This window comes from Neospora caninum, chromosome XI (genome assembly GCF_000208865.1).
Source record: "Neospora caninum Liverpool complete genome, chromosome XI".
In the NCBI taxonomy this organism is placed as follows: domain Eukaryota; phylum Apicomplexa; class Conoidasida; order Eucoccidiorida; family Sarcocystidae; genus Neospora; species Neospora caninum.
In genome coordinates this window covers 663,201-682,502 of record NC_018397.1, presented here as the reverse complement: position 1 = coordinate 682,502, position 19,302 = coordinate 663,201, and the positions used below count along the sequence as shown (strand labels likewise).

At 55.4% G+C, this 19,302-nt stretch overlaps 2 protein-coding genes across 2 annotated transcripts; one reads left to right on the top strand and one right to left on the bottom strand.

Annotated features, from left to right (window-relative positions):
* Positions 1–4,237: 4,237 nt before the first annotated feature.
* Positions 4,238–10,035, top strand: NCLIV_054010 (hypothetical protein; the record flags this gene model as incomplete). Its single annotated transcript, XM_003884953.1, has 5 exons — positions 4,238–4,567; positions 5,402–5,634; positions 7,108–7,894; positions 8,484–9,122; positions 9,571–10,035. The coding sequence occupies 5 exons, from the start codon at positions 4,238–4,240 to the stop codon at positions 10,033–10,035; spliced, it is 2,454 nt and encodes an 817-aa protein (XP_003885002.1).
* Positions 10,036–13,771: 3,736 nt separating this feature from the next.
* Positions 13,772–17,677, bottom strand: NCLIV_054000 (conserved hypothetical protein; the record flags this gene model as incomplete). Its single annotated transcript, XM_003884952.1, has 1 exon — positions 13,772–17,677. The coding sequence occupies one exon, from the start codon at positions 17,675–17,677 to the stop codon at positions 13,772–13,774; it is 3,906 nt and encodes a 1,301-aa protein (XP_003885001.1).
* Positions 17,678–19,302: the final 1,625 nt, after the last annotated feature.

Sequence of the window (19,302 nt, the reverse complement as noted above, 5' to 3'; positions counted from 1 at the left end):
TTGGCCGGCGCACAACGCACTGTCCACCGCTTCTGAAGAGCACGAGCCGCCATGTCAAGGTGGCAACTGGACAGGTTGTTGTCATGCCAGGGAGTGTTCATGATCTACAGTATCCTAGCAATCATGAGGGCCGGTAGGATATTGAAATCCAACACTTTTAGCTGTCTTAAGTAGTCCAGTGGGGTGTGATGTACGGCAATCATAAATACGTCGTTGTCTGTATCTCATAACAAGTGAAAAATCCGCTGAAACATCCCGCACCTGTGATGAAAGAACATGTCCCGTAGTTACGAACGCGTGAGATAAGCAAAGGCACCTCTTTAATCTTATTTTTCGCACGCGAGTGGCCGTATTCCAAGTTCCGCACTGGGCATCTTGACTCCGGAGGGTTTTAGTCGTACGCCATACCGCGTGGCTGCGGAGCCTTGCCGCAACGAATTGAAAAGTCCTGTGCAGGATTTCCGGAGTCGAGGGTGCACGAGGCAGACGCACTGAAGGAGAGAGCATGTTCCCTACCAGGAGCAAACCGGTCTATTTCATCTTCGCACGTCTTAGTCCTAAAGTCTAAGGAGTCGCAGGTGTGTAGCTCGATGGCTTTCGGTTTCTCGATAAAACTTCCCTCTCCGTGATTCTATCACATTCTTGCCGAGAGCGCCGTTTAGCCGGTGGCGAGGGTGCACCAGCTGCGCTTGTACCGGGAAAGTACGTTAGCAAGGACGTCAACCGAGTTTGTAGCTATGATTGGCGTGTTCTATTTTTGTTCTACGAGAGACTCGCTGATAAGCATGACGAAGTCTCAGAAACGCACGATTTGCCGCTAGGTGACCCGGGGAGCAACAAACATCTACATAATCTGCCACAGGCACCTCAAAATAGGGCATGGGTGAAATCGGGAATTACTGGAAGAGACACAGAAGGAAGAACTAGAGCCAAGCATGCCGAGTGTATGACCGCAGAAAGCCACAAGCTGCAATTGTATGCAACCGAACCAAGAAGCAATCCAGGAAGCATGCGATGTCAAATGATATGCGTCATACTGAAACGGCTTTTGTGATATATTTGTCGTTCCTTTCCGCTCCCATGTCCCCGCTTTAGTGCGCACAATGTAATGCCCTTCCATAGGACCCTGTACGGCGCGTCAAACCTTACACTGTAGTACCTCATATAAATTCTTTGCCTCGCAGCACGCTTTCTCAAACACAGCTGTCAGTTACTTTTTCCCCACATCCACTGAAGGCAGGAAACCCGCATGTTCATTGATACGATAAATCCTTCTGCTGTTCCACCTCCACCGCTTTGTCTGCACGGGTAGACTACAACGGTGTTGCTGCCTGCTAGGTTCGCTGTGCGCCTGAATCTCGACGCAGTGGATTGCCCTCGAGGTCCCAAACGGCCCACAAAGCGAGCGAGCGCGAAAGCAGAAACTTAACTGTGTAGGAATGTGTAAGTAGTCGGGCGGCGACTACAGTCGTGCGCCAATTCCAACGTAGCTGAAATGTATTCGCAGGAAACATTATGTGAGGCTCTTGTGCTGAGCCTCAGCGAGATTTTCATGAGTTCCTGGCGCTCCACGCAATAGTGTACTTTTTGGAGTCAAAGATTTTTGCACTGTGACTGTCGGCGGAAGAGTGAGGGATACTGCTATCTTCTGTCTTGTTGGCTCTTACGCTGTTAAAGGTGTGTTCCAGGACCACCCGATAATGTGGAACCGAGAGAGAACTACGAAATCCCGATTCGACGGCTCAAACAATGCGAACAGTTCTCAGTGGGATAGCAGAATGGGCACGGGTCTGATGGTGGGAGAAAAGCCAGGGCGATGCGAACAGCAATCCTCCTCGACTTGCTGTTTCGTGGAATGTTGCAGGTTGCCTCGCGGCCACTCAATGGTCCTTTGTTTTCTCGTGGCCAGACACACGGGAGTACTACTGATAATAGTTCTCGATGAAAAGATACTCCGCGTGTCGCAGGAAGCTTGGCTCTGTTAGAGTTTTTGGGATTTCTCAGCTGCCTTCCATGGGAAATCCGTTTCCCCCGCTGGAGGTACGAGCGGGGTCAGGGTGAAAGGTGTTGGCCGTTCTTTAATCGCCCGGCGTGTGGCGGTCGGCAGTTGACGAGACACCGAAGTGTTCCCACCTGCACACCGGGAAGGAACCTTTCTTCGGTCCGTGGCCTGCTTGAGAAACCGCATTTTTAGCGTCATGACAAGGCGTTCACGCTGTTTCGGTACGGGAAGGTAGAGCTACCCAATCGGCTGGCCCCGCAGACAGTGGACGTTGCAACGCGATTTGCCTGTCAGTGGACGTGAGAGAAATTTTCAACAATCCGTCCCTATGTAATTCGTTCTTAGATATGCTTACCCATACTGAGAGACTGTGCTGCGTCAGTGTGTGCAATTTCTTGAGTGCGAAATGCCTTGCAGCAGCCTGGTTGAGTTGTCGATTGTCCACTGCTCCTACGGGCGGAGAGGTGACAACACACACTAGTGTCGTGGCTATATCGAGTCCTCGTACGAACTACAAAGAAGAAGCGACTCCTTCTCTGTGTTTTCTTCTTTGTTTTCTCATAGTGTACTGTGGAGGATCGATTCGTGAGTGTTTCGCGTGTGCAGTGACTGCACTTTCTTTGCGCAGGGCGATGACGCCGGTGGAAGACAGTAATGCGTTGTGAAGAGACTTCAGGTCACTTCGCTCTACATCCTTCCGCGCTGAGAGGAAGATGGTCTTTTCCGCAACTGTGTTGCCTACCCACTTGTTCGTAGCCATCTACATGTACGTCCTTGTTTGTGTCCTGTCTTCTGACTGAGGTACCCCATGCTCCTCGCTCGTGTTTGTCCAGCTGTCGCCAGCGACAGCGTCCGCGCCGGGAACCCTGGTGTCCGCGAACAGTGGTGGCATGTATGCCGCCTCTTTCCACCCTGTTCACCTCTTCTTCTAAAACCAAGTTGTTTCCTATGGTAGGCGATAAGCATGTTCCCCTCTTTGTTTCGGACTCGGTTGCCTGTCCCATCGCAACAACTGCGTACTCCCAAAGCCTGCCCGTAGCGAGTATCGGAAATGGCCATCCAGAAGCTTCACTCCATCCGTCTGCCGTCCCTTCAGGTCGGTGTTTTTCTCCAAGTTCTTTTCAATCACGCTCACATGTTGGTCCATCCTTCCTGCCCGGTGTCCATAACACGGATTCTATGCCTTTGTTCCCGTCTCCTGGTTCTCCCGACGTGCTGACTTTCCTTCAGAAAAGAGTGCAGAGGCGTGAGTGTGCCACGGCGGCGGACTATGCATTTCTGCCGCCCCGTCTGGATGCAGACAACCTTCTTCCGCACTGTCAACGATTTACACTGCCGCGGAAAAGTCGCAGGTTTTCTGGGACGCGTCAACCTGGCGACCAACCGGCCGCCTTCTCGAGTGGAGCGGGAGGAAACTCGCAGATCGACTCTACCTCCCGATCGCGATGGACAGGTGCTCCGTCAGCTCCTGCACAAACAAAAGGGCTGCTTGCGGGAAGACTGCGTACGGAGGGGGGTAGTGCAGGACGGCAAGTTCCGGGTCCGCGTCTTTGGCCGCTTCCGCCTGTTTATCCCCCGCCAGAAGAGCTTTGGGCGAAGTGGCGGTCCGCGCGACGGACGGCCACTATCCCAGCTGCTGAGTGCACAGGCCGCACGCCTAAGTTGTGTCAAGGACCGTCGCCTGTGGAGCCGCCGCCCGAGTCGTCCCGCGGTGTCCAGACCCCCGAGCCGTACGGCCCACCTGGCCCACTCGCATTTCTCCCCGCTCTGGGTTTCTCTTCTTTTCGCGGCTTCCGCGCTCATCAGTTGCCCGTAGAGACCTCACAGTGCGACAGTTGTTTCCTTGAGACTCCGACAAGCGCTTTGCCATACGGCAGAAGGTTCTGCGGAGCACTTCGCAGTCCTCGTTGGGCGCGGCTGGTCTCTGGCCAATGGATAAGGCGTGAAGGGCCTGGGAGTTCCTCGCCGGGCTCCCAAAACTCTTGGCGACTCTCTGTGGGACCTGCTGTGGGTACGGAGCGCTCGCTGGAGGGAAAAAACGGGGCGGTTTTTGACGGCGGATTTTCGTCTCTGCCAATTGACCAGTGTATAGAGCTGTCTGCGAGACCAAGGCGCGGCGTGTCAGAAGCGTGTACGCATGTTTCCCTTCTTTCGTGTGTGTCTCGTGCCGCCTCCTCCCCAAATGACCCGCGATTCGCTTGCCAGCCGCCGTTTCGCCCTCACCTAGCTCACCAGATGAAAGCAACCTCGCTGCCTCACTGCACGACGAACGGGACAGCTGCCTCTGTTTTATCTGTCTCGTCCCACCCGTCTGTTCTTCCCCCGCTTGTTGCGTATGCCCGCGAACACGCCTGCAGAGACGAAGCAGTTTGGGCCGGAGGCCGCTCTCTCTCGCATCCTGTCTGGACCGTTCTGCCTTCTGCAGCGCACGCTTCCCTTCGCAGGAGTCCAGGCAGACGTGTCTCTCCACCTGGTGAAGGCCCTCCAGGCCGGGCTGAGAGCGATCTTCCACCCCTCGTGAGTCACGCAGCGGAGAAGCACCACCGCAGCGCACCTCCCTCTGAGGTGAGGCACCGAGCAGCAGAGATATGGCAAGCACACAAGCAGCGCGTCCTCTCGCAGCAGAGCGTGGCTGCTCCTTTCCCTCTGGCGAATTACGCCGGCCAGACGCCGCAATGCGGGCCCTGTTGGCGAGAAAGGCTGCACGTTGGGCGAGGGCAAAGTCCAGTAGAAGAAGCGACGGACGGCCGCAGGGAGTCGGATTTGTGTCATCTGGAACGCGACGCGTTCGCTTCTCTCGGGCCGCGTTACGGGAGAGAACAGACAAAGGACAACCACCGACTCAGCCGCCTTCATGGCCGACACAGAGAAGAGGCGTCGTCTAGTCGAAAGGCACAGGCCAGCGGTGGAGAAGAAAGCGATTTTGAAACTCGGCGCTGCGATGTCGAGCGTGAGCCTCTCCACTCTCACGCGCCGTGTGGGGAAACAAGGCCTGGCGCCGGATCAGAGGAGAGGCCGTGCGTGTGGACTGGATCCTTGTTTAGGAGAGACAACGACGGAGACCACGGTGAAACCGTAACTCTCCGGACCCGTTGGAGCCGACTTTTCACCTGTGGGAGTCTGCAGGAACACGGCAGAGATCCTGCGTTCAACGATTTGCATCCTGAGTGTCCGACTTGGTCCCTATTGCCACCGAGGAGGACTGCTGCCCGTCGGCGAGCTTCTCACGGGTGTTACGTGGGAAACGTGCCTGCGCAAGACCCGATCTCTTTAGGGCAGCTTCTGCGCCGAGATTTCCCTTTGTCGACTTCGGCCTCTCCACTTCCCTTTCTGGGTACTGCGCATTCACGCACCTCGCACAGCGGCTCACCTTCGTCGACTGCCTCTTCTCGCCCTCAGAGTGAGGCTGTGTCTCTGGACCGACAGATGACGGCGCGAGGCGACGCTTCCGGGCTTCCCTCTGAATGCAGAGACACGCTCTGCGCTCCGCCTGTCGCGACAAGGGGGCGGCTGAGAGGCGGCGAAGAAACGACGGAGGCGCAGAAGCGCGCAGATCGGGTGTATCGAGGCGTGCGCGAGGAACCTCCCGGCTGGCAGCGATGGGAGCTTGAGACGCGCGCCGCAAGTCCAGGGTAAGAGACCGATCGGGGCACTGCGTCCCCCTGCCGACCGGACCGAGAAGGATCGCGCACTGGGGAGCACACAGGAGAGCTGTGTTTCACGTCAGGCGCTTTTCTCGAGGTTCAAACGGCGCCAGCGTCTGGCGCCCACCGCACGAATCCGGTGTCTCAGGTGTGCACGCTTCACTCGAATTCGATACATTCAGAAAGGTTTGCACGCCACGGGCTCATGTGTGTTTACCTGGTGATGCAGTTGGTAGCATTGTGAAGGGAGAAGTCCGCGGTGTACACAGGGGGCAGCGGTGCACTGGGGAATTGGTCAGCTAGGTGGAGGGAGCGAGGTAAGTTAGGCGGCAGAACGCGTCTGTTTCAAGAAGATAAGCCGGCAACGTGATAGGCATCTCCTGACTTTCAGCCCAGACCAACTGCTGTGGGAACGGCATGGTTCCCTGATTCCTTGCTGGAGGCGTTCGGATTCCCACTCCCGGCGGAATATAGTTAACTCGTCCGATAGGGACTTGATGTGTCTCGATTGCATGCGGAGCACAGCCTTCCGACTGCGTCCAAAATGCTTCCATCATAAAAGCAGAAGAACCTCATAACTACCAAAATTCGAATCTAAAAGTTTGAACTTTCCGTAAGATCTCCGAGGTCTACAGGTGGCACAGTCTAAATGGCTTTTTCCAGAGGCTCTATTATTCAGTATTGAATCTTCACTTTGCAGTCAAAACAAATATATCGGTATTCGCAGTTTACAGTTGTAACTCCATTTCGCTAGAAAGGCTTTCATGTTTTTATTGGTTCTTAGTTAAATGTCATTTTAAGATTATTGAACTTAGCAAAAGACTCTTAAAGACTATGATTTTAAAAATTACATTTCACTGTAGTAGGGCATACTACTTTGTTTAAGGCGCGTAGGACTTCCAGTGCTTCCTGATGAGCACCGCGCTGGTTTGTTTACCAATTTACTGTCTACAAAGCCTCAAATGTAATTCGCGCGGTGGTGAGCCAATCATTTTTTACCCAACAGTGTTCCCGTTGTGCTTATGCCTTCTTTTCTCAACTCGCGGCTCGTAGTTCCCCAGCCATGGTTAGAAACACTGTTTGCTTCGATAGGTCCTTTTGAAGGTAGAACTTACTCCAATACGCGCACCTTTGACTGCAAACAGACAACGTTTTAGTCAGTCCTTTTTAAAAACGATTTCTCTACTACAGGTAAATATTATTAACTGTGTATCTGCTTCTAAATACGTTTTCGCAATTTGAAAAAATATCGAGAGGTTAACCGGAAACTTTGAAAGTTATTTTGAACATATCAGAGTTGAACTGGCAGTTCTGTTCAACCGCGATCCAGCCCTCCTCTCTGTCCACGGTTCACAGGGAGAATTTAAACACGTGAACAGGTACAAGGCGTCTTCTCTTCCCGCACTCACGGCACTCTCTCGTTCTGTCTCTCTTCTTTCCGTCGCGTCTCCGTTTACACAGCCGTCGTGCGGACCAGGCCAACGAGGGAGATCGGCAGGTGGTTGCCCTCGCAAGGGCGGAGATTCTTCTCCGGGGACTTACGCGTCATTCTCTGCTCTGTGAGTTTCTAACGACGGGCCGGAAGGAGCAGCCGAGGCCATGGAAGACAGTCCGCGACGCAGGCGTGCGCTTGTCGCGCGACGAAGAAGACTCAGCACCTCGTCCTTTCTCTCTCGCCTCTCTGCGGTCGAATGCAGAGCAGGATTGCCTCGAGCTCCGTAGACTCCAAATCAGACCCAACTTCCCGGACCGTCTCCGCGACGTCTTACCCTCCTGCCATGGGAATCAACAGTGGGGAGATTTGCAAGGGGGTGAAGAGGAAGAGTCAGCAGAAGGCCGGGATGGTCTGGAAGTTCTCGAAACGCGCCGGCCTTCCGGCGGCTTCAGTCCCGAGGCGGTATCTACGGGTTACACCGGTGAAAGGCACCAGATAGCGCCAGGGCCCGAGAGAGAAGGCCCAGAGGCCGAGCCGCAGTCGGCAGAAGATGGCCGGAGGCGGTGGAACCAAGCTAGTGGATCGTCTTCGCTGGCTTCGACTTCCTCTTCCTCACCTCGATCCCGGCAGCCCCAACCGCCATCTTCGCTGCGACGGCGAACACTGAGGCGCGTCCTTCAGCGTCTGAAGAACCCCTGTGGAGCGGCGGACGGCAGCTGCATTGAGCAGGGGGAGACGACTGCGATGCCGGATTGGCAGCTCGCCACAGAGCACCTGACAGCCGCGCTTGGAACACAGGCCCTCGACGCACCGGTAAGGCAGAACCGAGCAGGAAGGAAGCAAATGGGACAAAAAAGAGGTGGTGTCCAAAGCGACGGGACACGATCTGAATCAGACAGGCAAGAGGAGACACGAGGCGAGAGAACGTGCGAAAAGAACAGGGGGAACAAGAAGGGAGGGGGGGCAAAGCGGGGACGAAACGCAGAGGCACGTGAGAGGAGGCAAAAGAGAGACACAGAAGAGAGAAGAAAAGGTACGAAGTCGCGAAAGGGAGAGGTGACACTGGAGAGGATAAACGGTGAACACGCACCGCGGATAAGCAGGAAGGACAGTGCGCCGTGTCTCTTGAGGTTGCCGGCACGACACGCCTGAACGATTGGGGAGAATACCTTTTGAGGAAGGGCGAAACGCGCGTCGTTCATCAAAGGGACTGCCGTCCCCTCTGGAATGTTCTCTTCTCCGCAAAAGGCATGTACCTCCCGTCGTCTCTGTCCTGACTTGTTGCTCTGCGAGTGCGCCTCATGTGTGGGTGTCGGTGTATAGTGTCTTGACAGGGGTTGGAATGTTAACGGCAGACTATGTTTTCCTGTGTCGTGCACGTTCTCGTCTGGCCCCTGCTCAGCCGCGACGAAAGGCAGGAGCCTCACCAGCCTCTCAGTTGCCCCCGGCGGCGTCTCCGTGTCTCACCCCCTCTTTTCCCGCCCTTCCTCGCTCCGCGAGCGCGCCTCCCGCCTCGGGTTCTCACCCATACGCGCACCGTTCTTCAGCTGCTCTGGCTTCTCGCCCCTCATGCCGGTCCCCCGCATGCACCGAGCCTCTTCGTTCGTACCCTCCCCTCGGCGCACCGCCACAGCGGCTTGTCCCTTCTTTCTCGCTAGTGTCATCCGCGCGCCGCAGGCTGATGGCGTATCTGGGCCCTGTGACGTGTTCGTCGCCTTGGAAACCTCTCTGTGCATCGGGGAAGAGTGTCAAAGGAACCGCGAAGGGACCGATGGAAAAGCCGCGAGTCCAAAGACGTGTGGCGCGGCAGGAACTCGACCATTTCTTCCGTCTGCGTTCCATCCGCCTTCCTGTGGAGACGGCCGAGCAAGTTCTGCGGCATCCGAAAGAGATTCCTGGCTCCTGGGCATCGCTGGAGACGCCAGCGTCTCGTCCCTGCGGCCGCGGCGCTCTTCCCCGCGAATACGCGCTTCCCACCAGCGAGGGTTGGGAAACGAGCACCGCTCCACAAGACAGGCGGAGCGAAGAAGGCAAACGAGAGGTGAGAGGAGCGGGATGAGGACGCGAGGCCGTAAACCCCAAACTGCAGAGCGCGTGTGTCGGTGAAGGGGAGAAGCATCTGGACGACAAGAAGGAGAAACAGAGCTCTGCATGACGTAGAGAGTGTGCCGCAGCGGTACCCCTGCATGCGTTTTTTTCATAGGTTAAACGCAGGGTAGGGGGGGCAAGAGAGGGGACAGTAGTCCCAAATCTGTTTCCAAGGAATCACCGTGGGACTGCACACGAAACCCGTACATCTCGATATGGGCATGTGCGTGTCTGGACGCGAAGGATCAAAGGGATCAACACACGTAGATGCCGTCAGATAGGAGAGTTCGATTCAGAGCGTGCGGGATGTCGGGGGAAAGGTGGAGCAAACTAAGCAGCGAAACGAGGGACGTGTGCTATCGCGTCTGGGGTTCTGAGTGTCGTGGCTTCTTTTGGGACAGGAGGCTCGTAGGCTCGGCGGACGGGATGTGCCGCAAGGCGACGAACGAGGAGAAAACGCGCATGCGAAGGAGGGACTGGCCCATGCAGCAGAGCCACACGAGGGCGCCCGCGAGGCGAGAGAGGAGCACCCAGACACTGACGACAAGGAGAGGATTCGAATGGAGTCGAGCCTCAAAGCTTTCGCCCATGCTCTGCGAGAGCTGGCCGGCGACCCTGGGGCTGCAGAGATACAGGGAGACGAGCGACCGCGAGCGCTTGATGGAGTGTGTCTGTCTCGCGAGCAAGACGAAAAGGACGAAAACGCGAGAAACCATTTCCTCTCGTCACCTTCGTCAGAAAAGGAACTTCGGCGGGAAGCCCGATCCGGGGCAGAGGAAGGCATACGAGCCCTTTCGCGTCGAATTGAAAACTGGGGCCTCATTCTCACGTCGTCGACCCGAGACTCCTGGACGCCTGGAAGATGAGCGCCGCTCTTTCGAAGCGGGAGAAACGAAGATGGAGCGCGTCGATCTAAAGCGCCTCCCACTATCCAGTCTCCACACTGGCATCGGCAAGTGTACCAACAGCTGAGCGGTCGCGAACCCGTCCTCGCGCGCCGGCGCCTCCGCCCCAGAGCAGATTCTGAGTTTGTGCTAGCGTTGGCGCTCGGTTCAGCCACTTTTCTTTCCGATGGCTGTTTTCAACGCGTTTCGGTTCTCCGTTTGTAGACGAGCGCAGGCGCAGAAACTCGACAAGGAGACGCACATCACTGGATTTGACTGTAGCGCGCGAGATACGTCTGGGCCGAGAGTCTGTGTAGACAGGCATGTGGAGATGTGGAGACGAGAGCTGTAGCGTCGCGGTACAGCCCACAGACCGTGAGAGACACAGTCAGATAGGCAGACTTCCTGGATTTGCAGGCATGGTTGGATGAGTCAGCAGACCTGGATATAGGGTCGTGGAGGGGAAGCGAGAGGACGCTCGCAGGGTCAGGAGATCGGTGGAGCGCAGTGGAGGTCCGGAGCCGTGCGTGCAGCGGCCTACGGGCAGATGAACCGAGACACGGAGATATGCCTTCCAGAGAGGAGCGAAGCCGCGTAAAAGTGGAGAGCAAGAAAAGGCGCAGCCTTTCTTCCTGTGTGCACTGCGTCGCTGGAGCAACCGTGTCTTCTGATTTTCCGAGCGCTTTTGCTTTTTCTCAAGTGGCCATCACTCTGCCTCTTAACTGTCGACGGGAAATGCGCGAAACCCTAAAAGACGAACTGCTCTGAGTAGAGAGCACAAGCAAATTAAAAAATACAACAGGTGAGGTTCCCAGGGCTCAAGGACTCGCTCTAACAGTAGGCGTGCAGATACATTTGCATTTGTTCACTTATTGATCTGTACCAGGCATGCAATTCCAATCAGATAACAACTGAAGCGCCGGCTTTGTACGGAGGATATGGTAACTTCTTTGCACCAATCTAAGAATCCCAAGAAAGGCATCAACAGTGACACGACTGAAATGAATACCAACAAGTATAAATAGACTCCCTGGTACAGATTATAAAATCGGATTCCAAGGTTGATACGGACTACCTGTTTTGGGGGAGAAGTTCGTTTTCACCGCTACCAGGTGACTAGAGCCACCAGTCCAGAAGCATGATGCGTCACGTTGCAAATGGAACTTGGACTTCTGCACGTTTTTCGATGGCTGGAGAGCCGTGGCGAAAACGGCTTTTGATTGCATTTGGGTATGTGAGGACTCGTGAAGAATATCGGGTGCCTCTGTACTTTCTCCTGGGAAGCAAATGTTTCGGTGACAGTCCGGGGAAAGTAGCAATATCTGATTACGTAAACCGTTCCCTTCGGGGTGTCTCAAGGCCAGAAGCACCGGAATTGGTTTTTGTCTTCGCCTGTTGCATCGAGGTATCTTGAGCGAGCGAACAAAGGGTTTACGGGCCTTCGAGTTTCTCTCGCGTCTTTGAGATCCATTAAAAATTGTTTCGGATGAGTTCAGCAAGCGCCACTAAGAGGCACCTCAAAAAACTGAAGTTCGTTTCGGCCAACTGTGATACTCCTTCATGCACCGTATTCCAAAATGAGACACGAAAAACGGTTTTAACCAGAGCAACGCTGCGCTCTGTTTTTCGGGGAGGCTTCTTTGGCCGACATCTGCGGGGCACAAGCCGCTGCTCGACGCCAAATCGGAACAGCAACGGGAGCGTCCTTGTTTCACACGAGAGGAAAAAAGAGGGTTGCGAAGGGAGCTGTGGAAACTTCAAAATCGTCATTGCGCTGCAGAGAAAGAAAAACACAGTCTCCGGGGCGACCAAAACTGTGGTGCCAGACTGACCAGTGCAGCCACTGACTGCTCGGAAAGGGCCTTCCTTTTCAGCAGCGACATCAGAGAAAAGAGATGCGCACAGGAAGGGTCAGTGCAACTGGCAGCACAGATTGTTTCAAGAAAAATCATCCTGGTTCTTTAAAAATCCCGCACGTCTGGAGGCGACTTGGTGCACGGGGGTGAAACGCATGAGGATCTCGGCGGCATTGCGTTCCTAACTTCAAAAGGTCGATCACGAGTGATTCTCCCCTTCACGGGGGAGCCCGGCGCTTGAAAAAACCGCACAAAGATCCAAAGAAGAGAAACACGCAAACAAGGGGGTGCGAGAGTTCCTTCTTCAAAGAACCCAACCTGCATCAGTCAGGGGGGGGATACCGCCCCATCAGTAGAATCCTAATAACTGGAAATGAAGACGAGCAAAACGCGAGGACAACTTCTTTGTTCCTCTGCAGCTGACTCCCAGGCCAGTGCCCAGGTATCGAAACATGAGAACTCCTATTCGCATCTACATGGCTACCGGACACCGGAGAGGCAGCTCCAGATGCACGTTTGCTCACGGAGTGAGGCCACCGGAAGATAAAAAAACGCAGCGGAAACCGGTTAAAACTTTAAAATTGACAAAGAGCCCTTGGATGTGCAGCGGCACGACTCGCAGCTCTCTGGTTGCGTTCTTTTAATCTTTGGTAAACTCCACATGAATGCGAGAACACCCACTTTCACCAATACATTCCCTCTCGACCCACGGGAGACTCTGGCTCTTCCCACCTTCCTGCTGGCCCCACGCGTTTTCCTGTCTTTGTGAGAGAATAACGGCCCTCGAAGTCGTCCCCGAAAACAATCGAGACACCCTCCTGCGTCTCTTGGCGGTGACAAGAGCTCTGTGCGTGTGGGCGAGAACAGATGCACCAGCAAAAGAGTCTACATAAAAATATGTAGATACGCAAGCTTCTACATGTCTGGTTTAGCGTACAGCTCTTTACCAAGAAACGTGATCCGTGACTTCCGGGTGCACCTTTGTGTATACGAGAGTCTTATTTTTGACAGACAAAAGAACGACACCGGGCGAAGAACTGTACCACTGATACTCGCGCCTTGCCGTGCTTGGTTTAGGATACAGGACTCCTCAACAACACCACCGTAGACGTGAGAAAAAGAAAACGACGCTCAGCGTACAAAATCCATCTGACTCAAGTGAATGTAAAGGACAGTTCCCATGAAGCGACACCCTCACTGCACTGTTGCGGGACGCAAGGGAGAGATCGCGGCGCGCAAGAAAAAAAGCGGCCACGGCTCACTACACGGCTGTGAACTTCATGAAAGTATCCAGTAGAAGTCTTCATTATCCAAGCGAATCGCGGATATTCCTACTCTAAAACCATTTCAACGAAGAACAAAAGCTACACTGAGCAGGAAAACTGGATACCAGTGAACACGTCGAGAAAACGGGGGCACCACGCAGAACGGAAGAAGCCTGCCACACGACTTCGTCATGGAACTTGTGCAAGAATAAACGTAGTCCTCGGGGGAAACTCTCCAATAAAATCACCATCGAGGTGTCAGGACGTACTACGTCTTGACTTTTGGCGTGGACCAGGAGGTACTGTCGTCGCCTCTCCCGTGCATATATGCGGAAGATATCTGCGTGAGAGACATCTCCCGCACCTCGCCTAGGGTCTGTCTGAAATTCCCCCAGCAGATCCACTGGACCCGCTCAGGCCCTAACACCGTGAACACTTCCACTTTCTGCCCACACATCCAGATCGAACGAGAAGAGTCATCTTCCTCAGTGAACAAAAAGTCCGTGTCGGACCGGGGCCTCTTGGCCCGTTGCTGGCATCTAAGCCGTACCCGCCTTCACTCTCTTGTTCCTGGACAAAACTCACGAGAAAGGCACTCTAGTCTCTCCGCTCTTCCTTGTTTTTTCCCGCGGAGCCGTCCTTCCCTCGGGGAGGCATTCGGGCGCGCCACGCTCCCGCGGGCTGAAAGAGACTGGTGTGAACTGCCGCCTTGCCTAGCCCCAGCCCGTGAGTGGTCGGAGTAAAACACCCCGGCCGTTCGTGGCGAGCCTGCAGGCGCGGTGCGAGATTCACCGGCGGAGTTCCATTGCACGTCGTGCTTCGCGCCCCTTTCCCTGGCAACAGACGCCTCCCACCTCCGCCGCGGCTTCCGCCTCCCGCAGTCCCTGGAGTTGGTCCTCCAGGCGGGCCCTCTCGCGGCTGCTGATCTTTCTGCACAGGAGCTTGCGAAGACGCAGCAGGGAGCGCTGCGACGGCAGATGGACACGCCAGGAACTTCTCAGGCGCTGGGCCGCAATACGCCGCAAGGAGACGATTCAGCGTGAGCGACATCGGAGATGACGGGCGCTGCGGACAAGCAGGGAACGTTTCTCCGATGTCGCCAGTGCCCGTGAAGCCTGGCGAATTCGAAGGATTCGTCGTGTGCTGTTTAGCGCCCAAGTCGAGAGGATCTCGGCCGCCCTGCGTTGTCATCCCAGCGCCCAAGGTAATGCCGACGGGCACCGGCATGCCTTCCATCCCCTGGACGCGCTGTTCCGGGTTTTCTCCGTTCACAATGTTAGGTGAAGGGGGGAACGGAGAAACAAGTGACGGCGTGTCAACGCCTTGAGACGCTTGAGGTAGAGACGCACACGAAGCGCCGTGTGATGGGAATTCCGGAGGTGGAGGCTGGGGCACCGGTCGAGACGCTTTAAAATGGCGCGCTCCGAAATCCGCGGAGCCGCTCTTCAGCCCGTGTGCCACACCGTTCCCTGGTTTCCCTCGAAGCGCCTGACCGTTCTCAAAAAAGTTGGAAGCGTCATGCGGAGCGGGTTGATGTCCGCGAAGCGGCGCATTCCCGGCAAAACCGCCCGACTCGTGAACCATGCCTCGTGCCACAGTGTCCCGTCGTTCCATCCCTGAGTCGCTCTGGCGGTCAAGGCTGAAAAGGCCCGGCCTCGGAGCGCCACGCTCCTGCATGGATGCGACAACGGGGCGCCTGGGATCAGTGTGACACACTCGGGACAGCCCACCAGCAAGGCGCGGGCCGGGAGGTGGAGGGGGGAACGCAGGCCGGGCGTGGAAGCCTGCAAAGGGCCTAGCACACGAGCTGCGCGGCTCACAGTCTGGATAACTGGGAGATCGGCCTAGGGCCTGGGGTCCGGTGGGAAAGCCGGAGCATTGGCCATTCCCCGGATGAAAGGATCCTGGCGGCGTCTGCTCGGGTTTTCGACCGCTGGCTTCCCCTTCCCGCAGCTGGGGAAGCAGAACTGCATGCTCTCCATGCACATCGAGTTCCGCAACAGCGGAGGTGTAGGAACGCAGGGGATTTCGAGGGTAGGCGATCCAGCTCTGATCAGGGGTCGGGCCGACAGAGTCGGAGACTTGCGGCGCGCTCGTCATCCCGCCAAGGTCAGCATTTGGAGAAAGGACACCTTCCTGCCCCGTTGAAGCAATCTGTTTGGCTGTAGCGCGCGGGACCTCCACTGGGTAGGCCGGATGAAAAGAGTGAGGAAGCCCGCCGTCAACTGGTGACGCGTACCGCGCAGGTCGAAAGCTCGTGTCCCGATAGACAAGGCCGGATGGAAGCGGGCCCGGAGCCGCCCAACCTTGAAATGGGGAAGTCTCAGACAATCCTGGCATCCGTTGCTCGCGATTAGGCATTGCGATAATCCCGTCGCGCTCTCCACGTTTCTCTGTGTGTCCTTGACCTTCTGGATCTCGAAGCAAAGCCGAACCGCCGAGCGATAACAGCGCCGTTGAAGACGGCAAAACAAAGCAAGGCGCCGCATCTGGGGACAAGTGTCTGCTATCAGTCTCGCTATGTGGGATACAAGACCAGGGTTCCCCATATCGTGAGAAGGCATGGTGGCCTCGATCGTCTCCACACTGCCCCTGCCTCGGCATGTCTCGTTCTTCTACTAGATCGCTTCCAAACAACCGTCTAGTGTCATCAAGTGCAAAGTGTTTTCTATCGAATCCGGTGTCAGCGCATGCCGGTGACACCAATGGAGAGTTCCCTCGTGCAGCCTGGTTCCTCTCGGTCTGTACGAGCGTGGGACAGTCGTTTCCTTCTCCCGCGCAGAGGCTCTCCAGTTCCTTTCTCCCGTCCCTTTGCGCAGAACCACTGTCCGAATGGGGAAAAAACCCGCCGCTGCTTGCATTGCTTCGTCTGCTGCTCGGGCTTTGCACCTCACTGGCGTGAGTCGCCTCGGGAAGCTTCGACGGAGAAATCGGAGCAGAAGTGCAACAAGCTGTCGAAGACGAAGTCTGCGACACGTAAGAGGGGAATGACGTCGTCGGCTTCAGGGCAGGAAGAAGACACTCGCTGTCTTGTTCGTCGTCTGTTTTGGAACCAAAAGCCATCTTTCCAACGGACAGGAAGGTCGGAGATTCAGCGAATCTCGCGGCTGCCGATGCCGTGGTCGTAAGTCGAGACGAGGTCCCGCTCACCGAGCGCATGACGGGGCCGATCAGACCATGGGGAGATCCGCGCTGGTGCCCCGGGCTGGCTTCGTCACTCTTCTCCGTTTGCCTGCATCTCCAAGCGTTAGGCCAAGGAGAGAATTTTGCAGGGTGCCAGAGCACAGGCACCCTTGGCTCTTTGGGTTCAGCCTTGCCCGCGTCACTCTCATCCTCAGGAGATCCACACAAGGAAGCATATGTGAGATTCGAGGAAAGGCTTTCCAACGCTTCGTCGCTTTCTTCTTCTCGAAGACCTCCCGGCCCGAATTGCATCCACGAATCCGATTCGTTGGCCAGCGCGTTGGGTACGCCATTGGCTTCATTAGACGGGGAGAAACTCCAAGCCGCATCTGAGGGAAACGTCGCGCCATTTGGAGTATGGGAAGTGAGCGGCATGTCAAGGAAAAAGGAAGTGCCCGTGGCACCTAGTGAAGAAACGCCTTCACTGTCCGAATCAGAAGATCCCGTTTCAGCAGCAAGCTGAGACGGAGGGAAGGAGAGCGACGGGGTGGACACACTCCCTGGTGTAGTCTCATGGGGAGACGAACAGCCAGGAGCGGTGACGAGACAAACGAGCGAAGCAGAGAGGAGGGAGGAGACAGAACACGGACGAGAAGGAGACGTCTGGGGAAACGCGACGGGGGGAAAAGACCCAAAACTCTGTGCATCCGCGTCTGTGATTGAGGATGAAGGGCATGGGTGATAGAGCGAAGAATAATTCTCTTTTGAGCCCGAGAGGGTGGAAGAAGTAGTGGATGTACATCTGCCATCTGTCGCCTCTCGTCCCTTTCTTCCCCATTTCTCCTGCGCCTCCAGTCGCGTGAGCTTCTGTACACAGCAGGTTTGTTTAATGCTCGGGAGGCTCACCGCTTTGGTCTTTGAGAGGTTTAACTGAGGGAGTGGACAGCCGATATCCTGAAGCGCTGCATGCTCATGATTAACTGGTGACGGCTCCAGCAGGCCTCTTAGATTCCAACATACTGAGGCATCTTTACCTGAAACAACGCCCATGTGGCCTTTCTCAATGTTTTGCGCTGTTCCCTCAGCGGCAGACTCTGCCTGTGAATTCAAATTCATCCTTTCAGAAGCCAGATCCTCGTTGGTTCCTGCTGACCTTCCGCGGCTGCCTGCACTGCATATCCCTCTCCCGTTATGCTCGCCTTCCTCTTTCAGGAGGCTGCCGACAAAGAGTGTTCGAAATGGACTCCGAGTCTCCATCTCGGAAGTGGAAGTGGCAGTCACATCGCCGGACTGCCGACCAGGACAGGAAAAGCTTGGTTGACTGAGAGCATCAATCTTCATAGGCAAGCACAGACAGGTTCCCGGCGTGCCTGTAGTCATCCTCGATGAATGCGGAAGGCATGCACAAGCTACCGGGACTGCAGGACGGAAAACACCTCCAGAACGGATAACCGAGCCAGAAGTCACAGCCGCCTGGTATTTGAAAAAGAGTGGAGGCCTGAGAGCCGAATTCTCTACAGAAGTTCCCTCGTAGGCGCTAGCACTGTGTGTATCTGCGGAGAACTCGGTCAGCTGCAAATGAAATCTTCACGTGCCAGTGGACACCAGGCACACTATCCTCAGGGGGGTAGTACCACCGTCAACGCATATATATTGCACCTGCTCTGGTGTGCCATGCCACACATGGAAGTGTGATCTCCAGCCGTAGACGATATTGAACAGATTTCAAGCGTTGCGACGCTGTTGTGACGCTGGCGCGGAGATGTTGCACAAGGCACTGTGTCTTGCGGCGCACCCGGTTGGCTAACATCCGAAGGCATACACAGAGGAACTAACAAAGCGACAAAGGTTTAGCAAACATGGAAACGTGCGTAAACGGCGTAAAAGCTACTTCGTTTCAGCCAGGACGAGAGATAAAGCAGCAGTGGGCAAGAAATTGGCCGAGACACCGGATGTGTTCTTGCGGCTGCAGCTGGCGCAGCCCTCGACAGCTTCGCGGCGGAGGCACACGCAAGAAAAAAGGGGGGTGAAATTTAGGGAAGGACGAAATAAACGAATAGAGACAGCGAACAAAAAGTCCACCGATGTTGCAGGGAAAAAATCGGGCAAGGATGCGGCGTCTTCAGCAAACGAGGAAATCGAGTAATGAACCTTTCCTTTCAGGTGGTTGAGGTCACAGCCGCCTAGACCCAAGGAGCAAGTGTACGTACACCGTGAAGAGCGACTGCCGCCTATCGACGGCGAGTTCTTCCCTTGTGGAAAAGAAGTGGGTCTACGGTGTGGAACAGGTGAGGAGACAGGGGAAATAACATGACGGAGTAAAAATCCTACTACTGTGCTCCTCTTTACGCCCCCCAAAACCAGACCGTTTATTGCTTAGGGGAGGGGCGACTTCGCAGACACGAGACCCTCGACACTTTCGAACGCGCATGCCAATCGGCGAGCCGCCCTGGGGGTTAAGACACCTCCTGCCTATCGTCTCTTCGGGTGCCTCACGTTTTCAGGACAAGGACACGAGTGCTCGCAAATCCAGCCAAGACCCTCTGAGTGCATTGTCGAACTGCACAGAGTATGACGACTGTGTTTTCAGGTACTGCATCAATTTTAAACCTAGAATAAGGGAGTGCCAATACCGTACCGGCCCGCGGCCGTGAGCCACCCTGGAGACTTGCCTTTCTGGCGACTGAGACTCGCCTCGATATTAATAGGTGAGAGGGCGATCCCTCTCACGAATGTCAAGCGACGACGCTCACCTTTAGGATTAGTTAAAATAAAAGGCCAAATACAGCAATTTTCGATGATATGTGGCTGTCTTGCGGAGGCTGTCGTCCTCGATGTGTAGTGACACACTTCAGGAGGTAGCCCCTCTCTCAGTTTTTGTCAGCCCCCGATGAAAACTACGCTAGTGGGGAAGATACTACTAGTGCAGTCTGTTTCTTGCTAAACGATTTTTCTTCCCTCTTTCAGGTAACCTGCCAGTGTGTCGAACCAGTTGTCATTCCCGA